The sequence below is a fragment of the Polyodon spathula genome, chromosome 22, assembly GCF_017654505.1.
Source record: "Polyodon spathula isolate WHYD16114869_AA chromosome 22, ASM1765450v1, whole genome shotgun sequence".
Taxonomy (NCBI): Eukaryota; Metazoa; Chordata; class Actinopteri; order Acipenseriformes; family Polyodontidae; genus Polyodon; species Polyodon spathula.
This window is the reverse complement of record NC_054555.1, coordinates 4,388,954-4,404,151: the sequence shown is the minus strand read 5'-3', so window position 1 is coordinate 4,404,151 and position 15,198 is coordinate 4,388,954. Positions and strand designations below refer to the sequence as shown.

The window sequence follows — 15,198 nt, the reverse complement described above, 5'->3', positions numbered from 1 at the left end:
AATAATTCTAGACGATGTCTACCCCAATTTACATGTGGTCAGTCTTTTCGTTTAACGGATTACATGTTATTTACATAACCGCAAATAGAATGGAAAAATAATCGTTTGTTTGTTTGTTTTTTAATTTCCGAATTATATAAAATAACTGAAACTGACAAAGAAACAATCACATTTTTTTTTTAAATCGCATGTATTGTTTTTTTTTTCTTTTGTTTGTTTTGTTTTAGTCGCTTATTTAAAAAATGCTACTTTCTGTCTATTTTGTTTATTATGTTACTGTATTATCCTGGAGGCGAAAAACAAACAAAAAAACAGGCGCTACAGTTGTAATTAAAACCACAAATCCTGTCTATAGCAGGACTTTATTTTGATCACTTCCAAAAGCAATGGGAAAAAAAACCCATTATAATACATTATATCGTGTAACTGAGTGATTTTTAATTGAAAATCCTCGTCAACATTCTGATCTGTTGAGATCCACATCTCCCGCCTACTTTGTATGCTGATTGGATTACTTTAAGCCCCGTTCAGGATCCCAGTTCTGATTGGTTTGCCAGCCTGCCAGTCAAACGGAAACCGCTCATGAACGTAAAGCAGTTTGTCAGACCTGCAAGTTGCTATTAGGCCTAAAGGTGCGACTTCAGTTTATTAAATTTGATTATGAAAGTGGGATTAGCGCGTTATATATTTTACTTATAGTTGGTATTTGAAGACACGTTTAAAGAAGATGATAATAGAGGACGTGGAAGCTCTGAAATCGTGGTTGTCAAAACTGCTGCAGCCCATGTAAGTATATTAACATTTATGAGATGACAACAAATGTTGATGTGTCCATGAAGTGTTTACAGATTTCCAACTACGACGTTTTCTTTTATGAAATGTTGAAACTGTACATTTTGTGGTGAGTTTAGAAAATAATATTTTGTTTTACTTGTAGAAAAATGTGATTAAATTAGCGTTACAGTGCGGGAGGGTTACACACTGTACTACTACTACGCACTGTGATGCAGGGGCGCTAGGCCAGCGATTACAGTAATGCAAGTTGATTTAGTTTTGGGATGTTTTAAGTTGAAGGTACAGACACTTCAGGTTGGCTTTGATTCCTGTGTTTCACTGGACTCTGTTGCTGTGTGCACACACACACACACACACACACACACACACACACACACACACAGTAATTAAATAAGTGAATTTGTGCAGGTTTGGAAGGCCAATGTGGTATCTTTGCGGTTTACGAGTAAAATAAGAATGCTTTATTATGAAGTTTTTCTGTTTTTTTTTTTGTTTGTTTCAATGTACTTATAGGTAACTTTCTTTTGTACTTCATCGTCACTGCATGTTGCTCAATTAATACTTGTAAATTAGTAAAATACCCATTGATTTAATTTTGGGATTTAGTTTGTTCAATATCTACTCTTTGGTTAAGCGCTTAATAATAATAATAATAATTATATTATTATTATTATTATGAACATGCATATATTTGGTCCAGACTTGGCACAACACGATTCATAGCTGTCAACACAACAGCAGTATAATACTAAGTGTTCATCAAGAATACAGCGTGATTGTTCTGTAGATACTAGAAAATATGCAAACGATACAGCTCTTATTAATAGCAGTAAGGACAGGACCAACACCACGTGAGTAAATGTAAGATTCCACAGGTATTTGCCATGGAAATGTAGCCTTGTAAGAACGTATTATTATTATTATTATTATTATTATTATTATTATTATTATTTCATCTGTTTCATGGTTAAAGGAAGTACCAATGTCTGTACTAACACACATACATACAAGACATGTGTATGTATATACACACACACACATATGTTATATTCTATATATATATATATATATATATATATATATATATATATATATATATATATATATATATATATATATATATAGTGCATGTCATTTTTAACTTGAATGTTTTGCAACAGTGATATAAAATGTTATTATTAAACTACAGTGAGTTAATGTTAATGCCGTGAAGGACATGGAATCCTTTATAAAAAAAACAAAACAAACTAAATATTACAATTATTAATAATAATAAAACATTGTTTATGGTTTTTAATTAAATGTTTTGCACAACAGCCTTTTCAGCAGCTATTATAGGTTGTTGTGATCTATATATTGATTTTGTGATTAAGATTATTTTTTATTATTACTACAGTACTAATGCCCTACTGATGCATTGCATCTGCCTCCTGTTCATGTTAGACCAAACATATGCATGTCATTTAAACATGTTTATTAATTTAAAAGGAGAATTGCATTGCTGTACTGTAGTGGTCTCCAACCCTGCTCCTGGAGATCCCCAAATCCTCAGGTTTTATAGGTGTCCATTTTATGTCATCAGTGGCTGAAGATCTGGAACACCTGTTAATCTTGACTAATGAAGCCAATTATTGGTTCAGTTTAACAGAGCGCTCTGTTGAAACGAAAACCAGAAGACAGTAGCTCTCCAGGACTGTGGTTGGAGACCCCTGATACTGATTCTGTGTGAGATATGTGAAAGAAAACATTTTCTTTACAGATGTGATGCAGACCCTTCGGCTTTGGCAAACTATGTTGTAGCCTTAGTAAAGAAAGACAAACCTGAAAAGGAGTTAAAGGCACTTTGTGCTGATCAGTTGGATGTCTTTTTACAAAAAGGTAAATACTGGAAATCAAATTTAGCACCATGCTTTTCATCACTGTTTGTTGGGGCTTACCTGTGTTTTTAAATTATCTACTTGCAGAAACAACTGGCTTTGTGGATAAACTTTTTGAAGGTTTAACTACAAAAAAATATTTGGGAAATCAAGATCAATTTGCAAAGGAGGCTGCAAAAGTGGAAATGAAAACAGGAGGTCAAAAAATGGAAGAAAATAAAGAAGTGGTAAGTTGTTTAGCGAGTATTTAAGGCCCTATTAAAGTGGAGTTTGTATTTCTTGCGGTAAAATATCCCATTAAACAAAATATTGTATATCTTTAGACTGTAAGTTTGGAGGAAGAGAGGGATGGAAGAAGAAAGAAAAGTCCGTTGAGAAACCGGCCTGATCCGAATGAAATGCGGTAAGCTTCATCTCTGATAATATCATTTCTTTATCTAGAAAGAGTATTTCTGTTGTTGCTGATGGTATTTGGTTGAAGAATATGGAACACGCTGTTTTTCCTGTAAATATACAGGCAATTCTCATTAAAACAAACTCAGATTAGACAAATATTCTGATACTACGAATTTTCTGCATTGTTCCGGACAAATTTAGCAGTCACTCATTATAAATTACTACTTTTAATATGAATTCACTTAACACAAATTCCCTGTTGGTCCAAATTATTTTGGAGCCCCTCCAGGGAAGAAAAATACTGTGTCAACCATTCTGAAAATGTGGGACATGCAGGTTTCAAGTGCTGTTCATTTACAATGTATACTTTTAAAATGTTCATTTACAACTGTATTTTCAATAAAATGCACAGCACTTTCAAATTTTATAATACTTTTCATTGTTCTATAATTGAAGTTTGATTTCAGCGTTCTTGTAACTTCAATAAAAACTGGCGGTATGCATTTCTCTTGGACGCCTGATAATATTGTTTTGCTTGTCCCTTCAAATTCGTATTAATGAGAATTGACTATATTTAGGAATCGTGATGACAAGAGAAGGGATGATCGTAAGCGACGAGATTGTGACCGGCATAACAAGAACAGTGACCCGTACAGAGAGCGCTATGATCGGCGCAGGGGAACCAGCAGGGGGCGAAGCTTCAGCAGGAGTAGGAGTCGAAGTGGTAGCAGAGGGAAGAGTGGAGACAGAGATCACAGCCGAGCAAAATGTGAGTTACTTTACTGTAACAAGCACTGGTACCTCCCTAAATTATTTAGCAAATGTTTTGACTATAGGTCTTTCTCATTTTGATGGATCCATTTGACCTTGGTAGCCTGAATGAAATCAGGTTTTTTTAATGCTGCACCCTGTACTTATGTAAATGTAACCTATTAATCCATTTAAAAAAAAGTTTAAACAGGTGTAGTTCAGTATAGGCTCTTTCCATGCTGAAAAAATGTGTAATATTTGCTATCTCTATCTGTTAATGTTTCATAATTGAGTAAAACTGATTCATATAATATCCTTGCTTATTTGATATCCTGCCCTTAATCAGTGTTATAATGTATGCTATCTTGCAGTATTTAGTTTGTAATAAATTCACGCTAAATAAGATAACGTCACTTTAATTCTGCTGCTTTGTGGTCTACGGAAGGATTGCGTGAGGAGGTGGCATTGTGATTGTCACATTGTGTGTAAAACGCAACATCCTCTTGACTTTAGTAGATCACAGGTTAAAGTTTGAGGCGGAGAGGAATGAGCTAGAGGGTTATGCCCCAGTGTCTGTGCCAACCTCGATCTCCATGCAGCCTCAACAGCAGCAGCAGCAGCAGTATTCCTCTGGGGGCCAAGCTATCCCCAGCACAGTTGCCGTGGTAGCACCTGCTCACCTCCCAGACAGCACCACAGAGAGCTGGTCTAACTATTACTCTAAACACAACGAAGGCAAGCCATTCAGCAGGAGCACCGCTCAGAAACGCCGCTGCAGAGACTACGACGGTGAGGACAATAAGCTGTGTCCCTACAATGTTGATCTGTTGTATTAGACATGTACGAGTTCAAAAAGCTTGAAGGATTTTTAATGGAATGTAATGCTAACTTTACAAATTATAGTGTAAAATGTTGTCTAGTCACAGGGATCTTTTTTCTTCTCCAAATTACATTGTTGTAATTAAATTGAGGCTGTAACGAATGTTTGAAATTGTATTCCAGAAAATATACTATTATCAACATGAAGATAAAGTAAACCATATACTTTTTTTTTTTTTTTGGTACGCTCTCCCACTGATACAGAATTGTCTAAAGAGTTTTGGGGAAAAAACAGTTAACTTGGGCAAGGTACTGTGCTATATTATAAGGCTGTACAATATTTTAGAGAATTGGAAGCTTGTTATTGTTTCTTTTTTCATATAACAATATGGAAATGTATATTTGCTACCAGTGTTCATTCCAAAAACAATTTATTTTTTGTTGTGTAACATAATGGAGTAATCCTTTCTGAAAAACAGCCCTTTGTCACACTACTGATCCCTTTTGGATGCATTCTCATAGGACAGCGTCCTCTGCTGTCTGTTTACCTCATTTACACGGGTATTTATAGCATCCATCTCTTAGGGAAACAAGCTCTCCAGCTGCATATCGAACTAGAGCAGATTGCTTTATTGAGAGTGGAGAAATACACTGCTTGAACTGGCCGCAAATGCATTTTGTTTTAAATTGAGTTTGCATAATTGTACCTGTTCTTGAATAGGTGCTTTCATCTGACCTATTCTTTGCTCTTTGCATAGCCAAATAACTAGTTGGGTAATTCCGGCATTTACCAGTTTTAATATATGTTACTCTTACACTCCTGTGTTTATCAACCTTTAAAAAGAGACATTATAACTATTGTGTTTTTTTTTCCCCCAGAGAGAGGATTTTGTGTGCGTGGTGACCTCTGCCCCTTTGACCATGGCAATGACCCTTTAATAGTGGATGACGTCACGTTGCCAACCATGATTCCTTTCCCACCACCTCCTGGGCTTCCTCCGCCTGGTCTCCCAATGCCCCAAATGCCAGGGATGCCCCCTAACCTACGGTTACCCATTCCTCCACATGGGCAGCCTCCACCCCCAGGCATCTTCCCAATGCCAGGTTTGTAACCTTTGTCTTTGCTGCTTTGTGTGAGTTACAGAATATCCAGTATATTAATTCCTTTAGTACACAGAGCACTAAAAAGCGATGCTTCATTCTAGTCACCTGCTGTGTCAAATGACAATTCATTCTAGTCACCTGCTCAAACATGAGTCATTCATTTAAATAACCTAAAAATGAAGTCATGCAGTAAATTAGTTGATAACAAAAATGATCAAATGGTTCTATTAAGCTTTAGCTATAGACGGTTTTGTTCAAGTTGTATTGATTTAAATATTACTGAGAAAGATGGCCCAGCAAAAAATACAGAAGGGTCTGGCTTCCAACTTGAAAGGCTGTGGCGCAGCTGGGATTGAAACTCAGAATCACCTGGTTCTTTGTCTTGTGAGCATCCACTCGACCAGCTTTCTTCTTCTTCTCTGTGCATTATACAGTGTTCCCCCTTTTTATAAGGTGGTCTTTTATACTGCGGAACAGGTTATAAGGCAATGCGCTCATGGCTCCCATTTGCCCCATAATGCCATTACACTAACACCAATATTGTCGTTTAGAAGGCGGAACATAAATAGCACAATAGCACATCTCTTAACTATGGCTCCTGGCTACAGTATTATAAAGGGGGAGCACTGTATGAGCCCCACCACATGGTTATTTTATTGTCGAGGAAAAACATAAGTTTTCTCTTGCCATCTGGATCCTTAATCCAGTATTATCAGGTACATTAATCCTTGGTGTTCAATGCTAGCTATTGAGTCAAACATGTACATCTGTAGAAAGTCACAGTATTTTTTCATGTGTGTCTTCCCTTGTAAGGATGAAAGGTGCAAAATAAATTTGCAATTTTTAGAGTATTTTTTCATGGTGTCTTTATAGGACCACCTTTAATCCCAGCAAGTGCAATAGATAATCGTGAACACTCTGGAACAAGCTCAGTTTCTACTCTTGCACCAACAGGAGTAGGACCAGCTCCTCCTCTTCCTCCTCGTCCTTCTATACCTCCACACCCACAGTATACATTAGCAGAGTGTAAGCATATATATGATAATTGTTATTGCCTGGGTGTTTATATAGAATGTGAATCTCAGAGATATTTTACAGTACCAAACTTGCACCTGTAGATGCTCTGATGGGGAAGCTACAAAATACAATTTATTTCCTGATTAAAGCAATGCTTAAAGTACTGTTTTTAACTGTTTTTTCAGCTTTCTTTGCTTTTATAGGCATGTTGGGGGGGGGGGGGGGTGTTATAATTAACATTTCGCTTTATTAAACCACTATTTTTGGTCTTTTTTTTTTTTTTTTTTTTTTTTTTTTTTAACTATGATCCTGAAGCTTATAACCCAGAGGCACCTGGTATCACAGCCTCAGGCAGACCTCAGTACAGACAGTTTATCCCCAGAATACAGACCCAGAGGTCAAATCTTATTGGACTTACCTCCAGTGACATGGATGTACCAAGTTCAAGAGGTAATAGCTGCTGTTGCGTTTTTTTTTTTTTTTAAATGTAACTGTTTTCTATTGAACCTGTACATGCACTTTTGTTTAAACAGGTTAATTTGAAGATGAACATTTTTCATTTAAGTATATAAATCTGTTACCTATGAAAAATCTTTGCCTTAGACTTCTTGGAAACGGTGTATTGTGTCCTTGCAAATGGATTTGTTAATGTTTTATCCTGTTTTTAGCTGCCAATATAGTTATCCAGACTGAACCATCAGCCTCGGCCATGATGAATAATAATTTATCAAGATTCAGTAGTGATCAAGACAACAGGAAGAGGCCTATGGCTGTCACTGACGCCCCCCCAACTAAGAAATCCTGGCTGGAAAAGTAAGAGCAGTGTTTCTCAAGACGGTGTTTGTCTTGTTAAGTAGGGGTGTGGGGTTAATCTTGTGCAGATAGGAATTATCTGCAACAGTTACTATCTTCCATGGAGGAAGATCAGGGAATGGTCCTTAGTCTGTCATTTCTTAACTTATTAGGTGAACTTTTCAAGTTTATTATACAGTTGTTTTTTCTTTTTTGTTTGTTTGTTAAAGAAAATGTCCCATCCCACCAATCTGTTCTTATGAATACATTGTTACTGTTGGTTTATAATATTTACAACGGTTATGTAGGTGTTTTAACATTTTCTTGAATTTTGATTTAAGGCAAAATTTCAACAACCAGCATAAACCTGGCTTTCAAAAGAAAAATCATTACGCCTACGCCAACACCAAGCTTGAAGTTCGCAAAATCCCCAGGGATATCAACAATATTGCCAAACTGAATGAGCATTTCAGCAAATTTGGTACTATTGTTAACATTCAGGTAAGACTTCCATAACATCCCAAAGGGTTTTATTTCATGTGCTAAAAGAAACAAGTCATATTTTTATTTTTACTGGCTGGTTATTTGTTCTTTGGAAATAATAATCACACCAGATCTGAGTATTGGGCACAGCTGAGACTTTTCAAAAGTATTCTTTATTATTACTGATTGGAAGTCCTTGCCGGTAGAGGTGTCTGTTCGCACATTATATTGAAAAAAAACGCTGTTCAGAATATAGGAAGTGCAGACTATTTTGTGCCTGCGAGCACTGCTGATGTATTCATTCGCTCTCTTGATAGTGATTTGGCTTTTCATTTTCAGGTTGTCTTCGGAGGGGATCCAGAAGCGGCTCTCATACAGTATACTGTGAATGAGGAAGCCAGGAGGGCTATCTCTAGCACGGAGGCTGTCTTAAATAACAGGTTTATCAGAGTGTACTGGCACCGGGAGAGTAATGAGCAGCAACAGCAGACACCCTCTCAGGCTGCTTCAGCAGTACCTCAGCATGCCAATGTAAGCATTTCATTTAGTGTACTCAATATAAAGTATGCTGCTTGTCAGGGCCTTGGGAAAGATGTAATGAGAACCTGTCATTGCACATGAGGTGAGCTGTGTTCTCAGACAAAAGGCTTGTGAATGGTCCTGCTGTGCCACCCACCCCCCTGTTTTATGTGCTTCAGGCTTGTTTACAGTAGCTCTATCCATTCTTTTATTTTTTTTTTTTTTTTTTTGTTAATACAGGCTGGTTTTGATGTATGTTTTTATGTGTTGTATCTCTCAAATATATAAAATAAATAAAACTAAACACATCTCTTCTAACAATATATATTTTTCTATATATATTAATAAATAAAATGTGGAGTTCACAAACAGAAATATTGATGAATGTACTGTAGTCTGTGTTGATGTCTTGGGATGCAGTGGTTTGGTTCTTTACAAAGGGCTAGGACTTCATTAATGTTTCTGTTGTGTTTTAATGTTTTCCAGCGGGAGGGTGTTTGTTTTAGGCATTTCTTTATACCTTCAGAAGTTAAATACAGATTTCTTTTAATTTTAAGGTAATGAACAAGCTGCTGAACCCCGGGTCATTCTCTCTCAATAAGATGAAAACCCGACCTGGAGCAATGGATGTAAATAAAGCTGATCCACTACATACAAGTTTCATCCAGACCAGTGCTTCAGCAGAGATTTCACAGGTAATAGCAATGTGCTTTTCAACTGTCACCAAAATGAATACTTTAAACCAGTTTGTTTATGTCTTCTAATCCCATAGCTTTGCCGATCAACAGAGTAGTTGAAATCATGTTGGTTTTTTGATATGAAGTGACGCATTGTTTAAGTGTACTTTATTCTCTCAAGAGAATAAAGGATGTGACAACCACTGTGTTAGAGCAGGTCGTTTTTTCTACATTGAACTAGACTGTTTTCTGGTATGTTTTCGAAGGATTAGCAAATGGAATTGAGAAAAATGGGGGGTTGGATTAGAATGTTTGCCTTCCTCAAAGGGTATTGTTTGAATATAGTTCAGTGCATAAAGTGACCTGTGTCTAGTCCTTGGATGCATGCATGATTTAATTATAATAGAAGTGTCTACTTTTAAAAAAATAATTAACCATACTTTCATCAGATGCATGTGACAAAGAAGGGTAAGTAGAGGCTGGGCTTTCAGTTTAGGTACACTGTAGATAGACATTATAATTTCCAACATACGTTCAGTGCAGATTAACTATTGGTTACTCGTGTGTCATTAGCTGTATTGTGTAACAAAGCTTGTTTTCATAATTCAGTAATACATGCAGGCCGTCAATAGTTTTTACACTTAATTTTCTAGGGTTTGAATACCTCTGCAAGTCACCTGAAGACAGTCTATAGCTCCCCAGTCATGAAGATGACTTCAAAACCAATGGCAAAATCAACCAAAGCACTTGAAGCACACGAGGCAGTGAAGAAAAAGCAGGTACATGTTTACAGCCTTTGGGAACTGGTTCTTATTTGAAATGTTATACATCGGAGTAGCCTCTTAATTGGAGCAGCTGCTTATTAAGGAGAACAAGCTACCAAAGTAGATACAGAACCATTAGACTTCATAAAAGCATACAATCTACATACAATTCCAGTTATATTTGTTAAAAGTAAATGACATGACATCATTCAAGTTGTCGAATGGCATGCTGTAAGAGTGAAAACCCAAATGAATATTTGATCTTGATGGCTAAATATTGATATCATTGTAAATATATTGTTTATCTTAGGCTTTCTGAGGAGACTAGCTTTGAATCTGAATAACTTTGTTCATTTACATCTGGTTTTTCTAACTTCAGGAGACACTAAAATTGCAACAAGACATGCGGAAAAAGAAGCAAGAAATGTTGGAGAAACAAATTGAATGCCAAAAGGTAAGGGCTTATATTAAAAAAAAAAAAAAAAAGATTGGTTTGCAAGCTTTACAGCTATTGACATTTCTGAAAGTATTTTTTTTTATCATTGTATTCTAGGTATTAATCAACAGACTTGAAAAAAATAAGAATATGAAGCCAGAGGAGAGAGCGAACATCATGAAAACCTTCAAAGAGCTTACGGATAAGATTTCACAACTGAAGGATGAAATAAAACCAAACTCCAGCACTCCCCTGAAGTCCACTCAGCCCAAGACGAAAATAGATGTAAGTGTTGAAAGTGTTTTACAGGTTGGGGACAAGAAATGTTGGTGGCATATGACAGAAATACAAAAAACTCACCATTATCTTTATCCAATATTTAGTTTTGCGCCACTGCATAATTTGTATAATAAATATCTCCAAGTGCATTTTTAATGTTGATGATTTCTTTATTAATTTCTTTTTTCCCCCCCTAAGACACAAAAGGAACTTTTAGACGCAGAAATGGATTTTCATAAAAAGCTGAGTTCAGGAGAAGACACTACAGATTTGAAAAAGAAACTTGGTCAACTTCAGGTTGAGGTGAGTGAAAACAGAATTGGTGTCAATTGCTTTTGTTAATGCTGTAGTTGAAGCTCATTCAAGAGGCATACTGCAGATAACTTTTATTGCAAGTCATCCTAACAACACGCAAGTGGCAGAGTTCTGTCTGTGCCATCCTCGTGTGCAGAGAACACAAGATATTATATAGATTAAATTGAGAAAGTTGTTCTGGGTAGTATTTTTGAGTCGGTGGAGTCATTAAGGGCGGTTAATCATGCCGATTCTGGTTTTCCAGGCTGCCCGCTTGGGTCTCATTCCCGCAGGTCGTGGAAAGGCTGCCCCAGTCCGAGGCCGTGGGAGGGGTCGAGGGAGAAGTGTGCGGGGAAGAGGAGTGATGAATCACATGGTGGTTGATCACAGACCAAGAGCGCTGGCAATACGGGGGGTCACTAAAGAAGAAAAAGAGGAGTTAATGCCACACTTTGTAGTAAGTGAGCAATTCTGTTAATTAAAATGTGGGTTTTTTCCAAGGTGGACTGGTAATTTGCAGGTAGAAATATGGTTTGTGAAAGTTTAAAGATGAATAATTGGTGATCTTCCAGTAGAACACATTTGCTTCCTTTTTACAGAGCGCAAAAACCTTCAGACCAGGGAGAATCCAGCTATTATTATTACTATTATTACTAATAATAATAATAATAAATAATAATATTGAATTTGTTTTTCCTGTCTACTTTTCAACGAAATGTAATGTGTGATGGCCCTTGGTTTTAAGTGTCTGTTTTATTTTGTTTCAGAAATTTGGGGAGGTTGAAGAGCTACATGATTATGATGCAACAAGTATTGTGGTGACATTCAGAACAAGAAGTGAAGCGGAAAATGTAAGATGTCATTTCTTTATTTTAAAGTGTTGTGTACTGCATTCATAATTTACATTAGGGAAAATGCTTAGATTTGTAAGTAACTGTTAATATTAATAATATTCAAAGCCAGTGATCTAGAGGTTATTGATCATCTGTGTGGCTTTCAACTTTTCTAGACGTTCATTGCCAGGTCTGTTTAAGATATGTTTTGTAACATGATCGTAGGTGTCAGGTGAACTGCATGTTGTATTGAGCTCCTCAACAGACCCCCAGTGTCTGTTGTTGCAATGAAGTCCAGTAGACTGTATAGTTGGTTACAGATTTTTTTTTTCAAATGCCCTGTTTGAATGGAATGCATGTAAAACTGATATTTTTGTTTTTGGCCAATGTATTATGAAATGAATCAAGCTAATAGCAGTTCAGTTGCATTGTGTATGTTAAAATCTGTTCAAATGGTTTGATTACTTACAAAATATTATACATATAATATAATATACAATATTTGAATAGTCATTTGGCATACTTACCTTTCCTTGTTTTGTTTATTATATTTTATTTTAATGCCAGTGCAGGTTCACATTAGGCCTGTAGAGGGTGCTAAGGTTACTGCAAACAAGCCTGCGACCTAGTATTCTCTTCACAATCAATGTGGTAGATGTTTGGTTTCTGAAAGGCAGAGTGGTCTATTTAGGTCTATCTAAACAACAACAGACCTAAATACTGCATCATTTTTTAATTTTTTTTTTTTTTTTATCATTAAAGAAGGGGCTTTGCGTACTTTCAAGGCGATACAATGTATAACCTTGGCACCCAAATAGTAAACCCAGCTGTAATCCATGAAGCAGCAATATTTAGCCACTGTTTGGATCGGTTGAATAGACCTGTTTTGAACAACTTGTCATATTTTAGTTTCATCTGTGTGCTGCTTAAATTCATTGCATGTTTATGCAGTGGTGACTGATTTGGATTACATGATGCAGGGGTGATGAGTTGTATCCCATTTTCTTTCAGGCTGCAAACCAAGGTGCAAGGTTCAAAGGTCGCACTCTGCAGATATCGTGGTATAAGCCCAAGACTCCGTCTATATCAACAGAGCCAGATGAAGAGGAAGCAAAGGAAGAGGTAGAAAGAGATGCACAATCTATCCATCGCATGTATCAACGACAGTCAAACCTGCTTATCATAACAGCTCGAGAGACTGTGTGTGTGTTCTTTAAAGGGGGAAGGGTGGCATTCATGGTGGGTTTCTGTATAGGTGATCTTTTTAATACTGGTTTGACTATCCTGATTTTTAACGTTTCAAATGAGGTTTGACGTTTAACGTTTCAGTGGTGGGAGAGATACAGAGTGGTCATGTTTTTCTTGTTCTCATTATTCTTTCCATTTTGTCTAGGAGGCGGGAAGCGCTCTTTTGCCTGAGGAAGAGGAGGATGATGACGAAGATGATGAAGATGAGTCTCGTTCTTGGAGAAGATGAGAGGAAACGATAACCTTTTTTGTGAAAAGGACTTTTTTTTTTTTTTTTTAAAAGAACAATTTAGTTCTTAAGGCAAAAATCACGTATTTTGAAACTGAAAGGTTGAGTTTTGAGATCTTGGATGCCAAAATGATTGAAGTATCTGAAATGGTACTTTTTCTAGTAGAGAAAATAGGAATGTGAGAAAATGACAAAACTGCAGTCTTTTAATTTCACGTCTTGGCACGCTTTTTGTGTTTACAAAGATCCAACCTCAAAAAAGAATTGCGAGCCCCATCCCTCATTATAATGCTCTGCATATTCACCTATTTCCCCTCCTGCTTAGCTTTTAATTTTGTTAAAATTAGCTGCTCTTATAAGAGTATGGCATTCCAGTAAACTTCTCTAGTTCTAGTGTTTAGTTGAAACCCCTGTTAGGAAGAAATGTTGCAGTCCTTGTGTAAAATGTAATTGTGATCGTCATTGTGGTGTTTCATATACAAAACAAACGATAAAAGAAAATACACAAAACCTGACTATATATAAAGAAATTACAATAGTCCAGGGTGTCAAAATAATTGCCTTTTTAAAAGATTTTACCTTCAGGCCTGTGCTCATCCAGAGCTTTTGTTTTGCAGGAACAAGAAGCACTAAGGGAAATTATTTAAATCCTTACAGGGCTTTGAACTGCTCTTCTAAAAGATGCTCACCATTTTCTGGAATTGAAAAGTAGAGTAAAAAACTGTAATTGTTTCAAAAGTAGAATTTTGCAGTGTTGCAAGCTCTGCACTGGAAATGCGTCCCATTGGGTAAGCTGCTTACCTAATGTATTGCATTTATTTTAAACGAAAGACAGTGTTTGAACATTTGTTACGGGTTTATAGCAAAAGCCAGCACAAACACATGTTGCTAACGATATTGAGATATAGATCCTCTTTTTTTTTTTTTTTTTTTTTTTTTTTAAATAATTTGATCCACCGTTAATTGTATGTATACCTTTCACGATGCCATCAAAAACATGTTGACATCATGAAGGTATTCCCCCCCGGCTTCCTCGGAGCCACCTCACCAACTCCTTAGTAAAACAAAAACCTGTAACTTGTTAGTGTTAAAGAACCAAAATATCTATTTTTTTAAAACGGTCTTAAATCTGTTATTTTAAAAAAGTACACCAGTAGATCAGAGTGAAGATGTACTATTTTTTTGGTAAAGAGAGAGAATGTTTTAACACCCCTCCAACTAAATGCTAAAATCAGGGAAAAATAATCTACAGAAATGACACCCCCACCCCCCATATATATAATTTGTATTTTTTTGCATTTTGTTAAATATGCTGTGACACTATATGTACAGGTAGGACTGCAGGTGCCAGTATTTTTTTTTGGAGAAAAAAACGTCAATCGCCTCATATTATAATAAATATATTGATAGCCAGTGTAAGTTTTTTCTGCTGCCCCCCAGATCATTATCCAGCCTTAGTTTCTGTTTGTAATTGGGGGATCTGGAATTATTAACATTTGCAACCCTTTCTCGCATCCCTGTTCAGGAGTCTGTATTATTTAGCAGGGAGCCAGCTAAATGCATCTGCTATAGGCAAGGAATGTTGTTTGAATGTAAATTTAGAACATTTTTTCTTTTGTATATAATTTTGCCTTACTGTGTATTAAATTACCAGCAGACAGTTGCATTTTTATGAGATTCCTGTGTATTTTTTTTTTTTTTTGTACAAATGTTTGGGGGGGAAACAAGGATAAAAATAATGTAGATATTATTATTATTTTTTAAAGAATAAATTAATATGTTGGCAGTATGTGGCAGTGGCAAAAAAAAAATTCCTGTGCACATGATTTAAACAGAACTCAACTCTTTGTGCCCAGTTTTTGGGTAGTTAATGAAGTAACATTGCA

The 15,198-nt window shown here is 36.2% G+C and overlaps 1 protein-coding gene across 2 annotated transcripts; it reads left to right on the top strand.

Moving 5' to 3' along the window:
- Positions 1 to 583: 583 nt before the first annotated feature.
- Positions 584 to 14,242, top strand: LOC121297265 (RNA-binding protein 27-like). Of its 2 annotated transcripts, none has more exons than XM_041223470.1 (21): positions 584 to 786; positions 2,555 to 2,673; positions 2,760 to 2,899; positions 2,996 to 3,075; positions 3,647 to 3,837; positions 4,335 to 4,607; positions 5,517 to 5,741; positions 6,615 to 6,766; positions 7,055 to 7,208; positions 7,427 to 7,571; positions 7,892 to 8,051; positions 8,373 to 8,564; positions 9,110 to 9,247; positions 9,883 to 10,008; positions 10,373 to 10,447; positions 10,547 to 10,714; positions 10,907 to 11,011; positions 11,268 to 11,459; positions 11,770 to 11,853; positions 12,847 to 12,957; positions 13,229 to 14,242. In XM_041223470.1, exons 1-21 carry the CDS (start codon positions 728 to 730, stop codon positions 13,310 to 13,312), a joined length of 2,973 nt encoding a protein of 990 aa, XP_041079404.1. In that variant the 5' UTR covers positions 584 to 727; the 3' UTR covers positions 13,313 to 14,242. The 2 variants fall into 2 exon arrangements, with proteins under 2 accessions (XP_041079404.1, XP_041079403.1); XM_041223469.1 differs by having other exon boundaries at positions 4,332 to 4,607.
- The last annotated feature ends 956 nt before the right edge of the window (positions 14,243 to 15,198 follow it).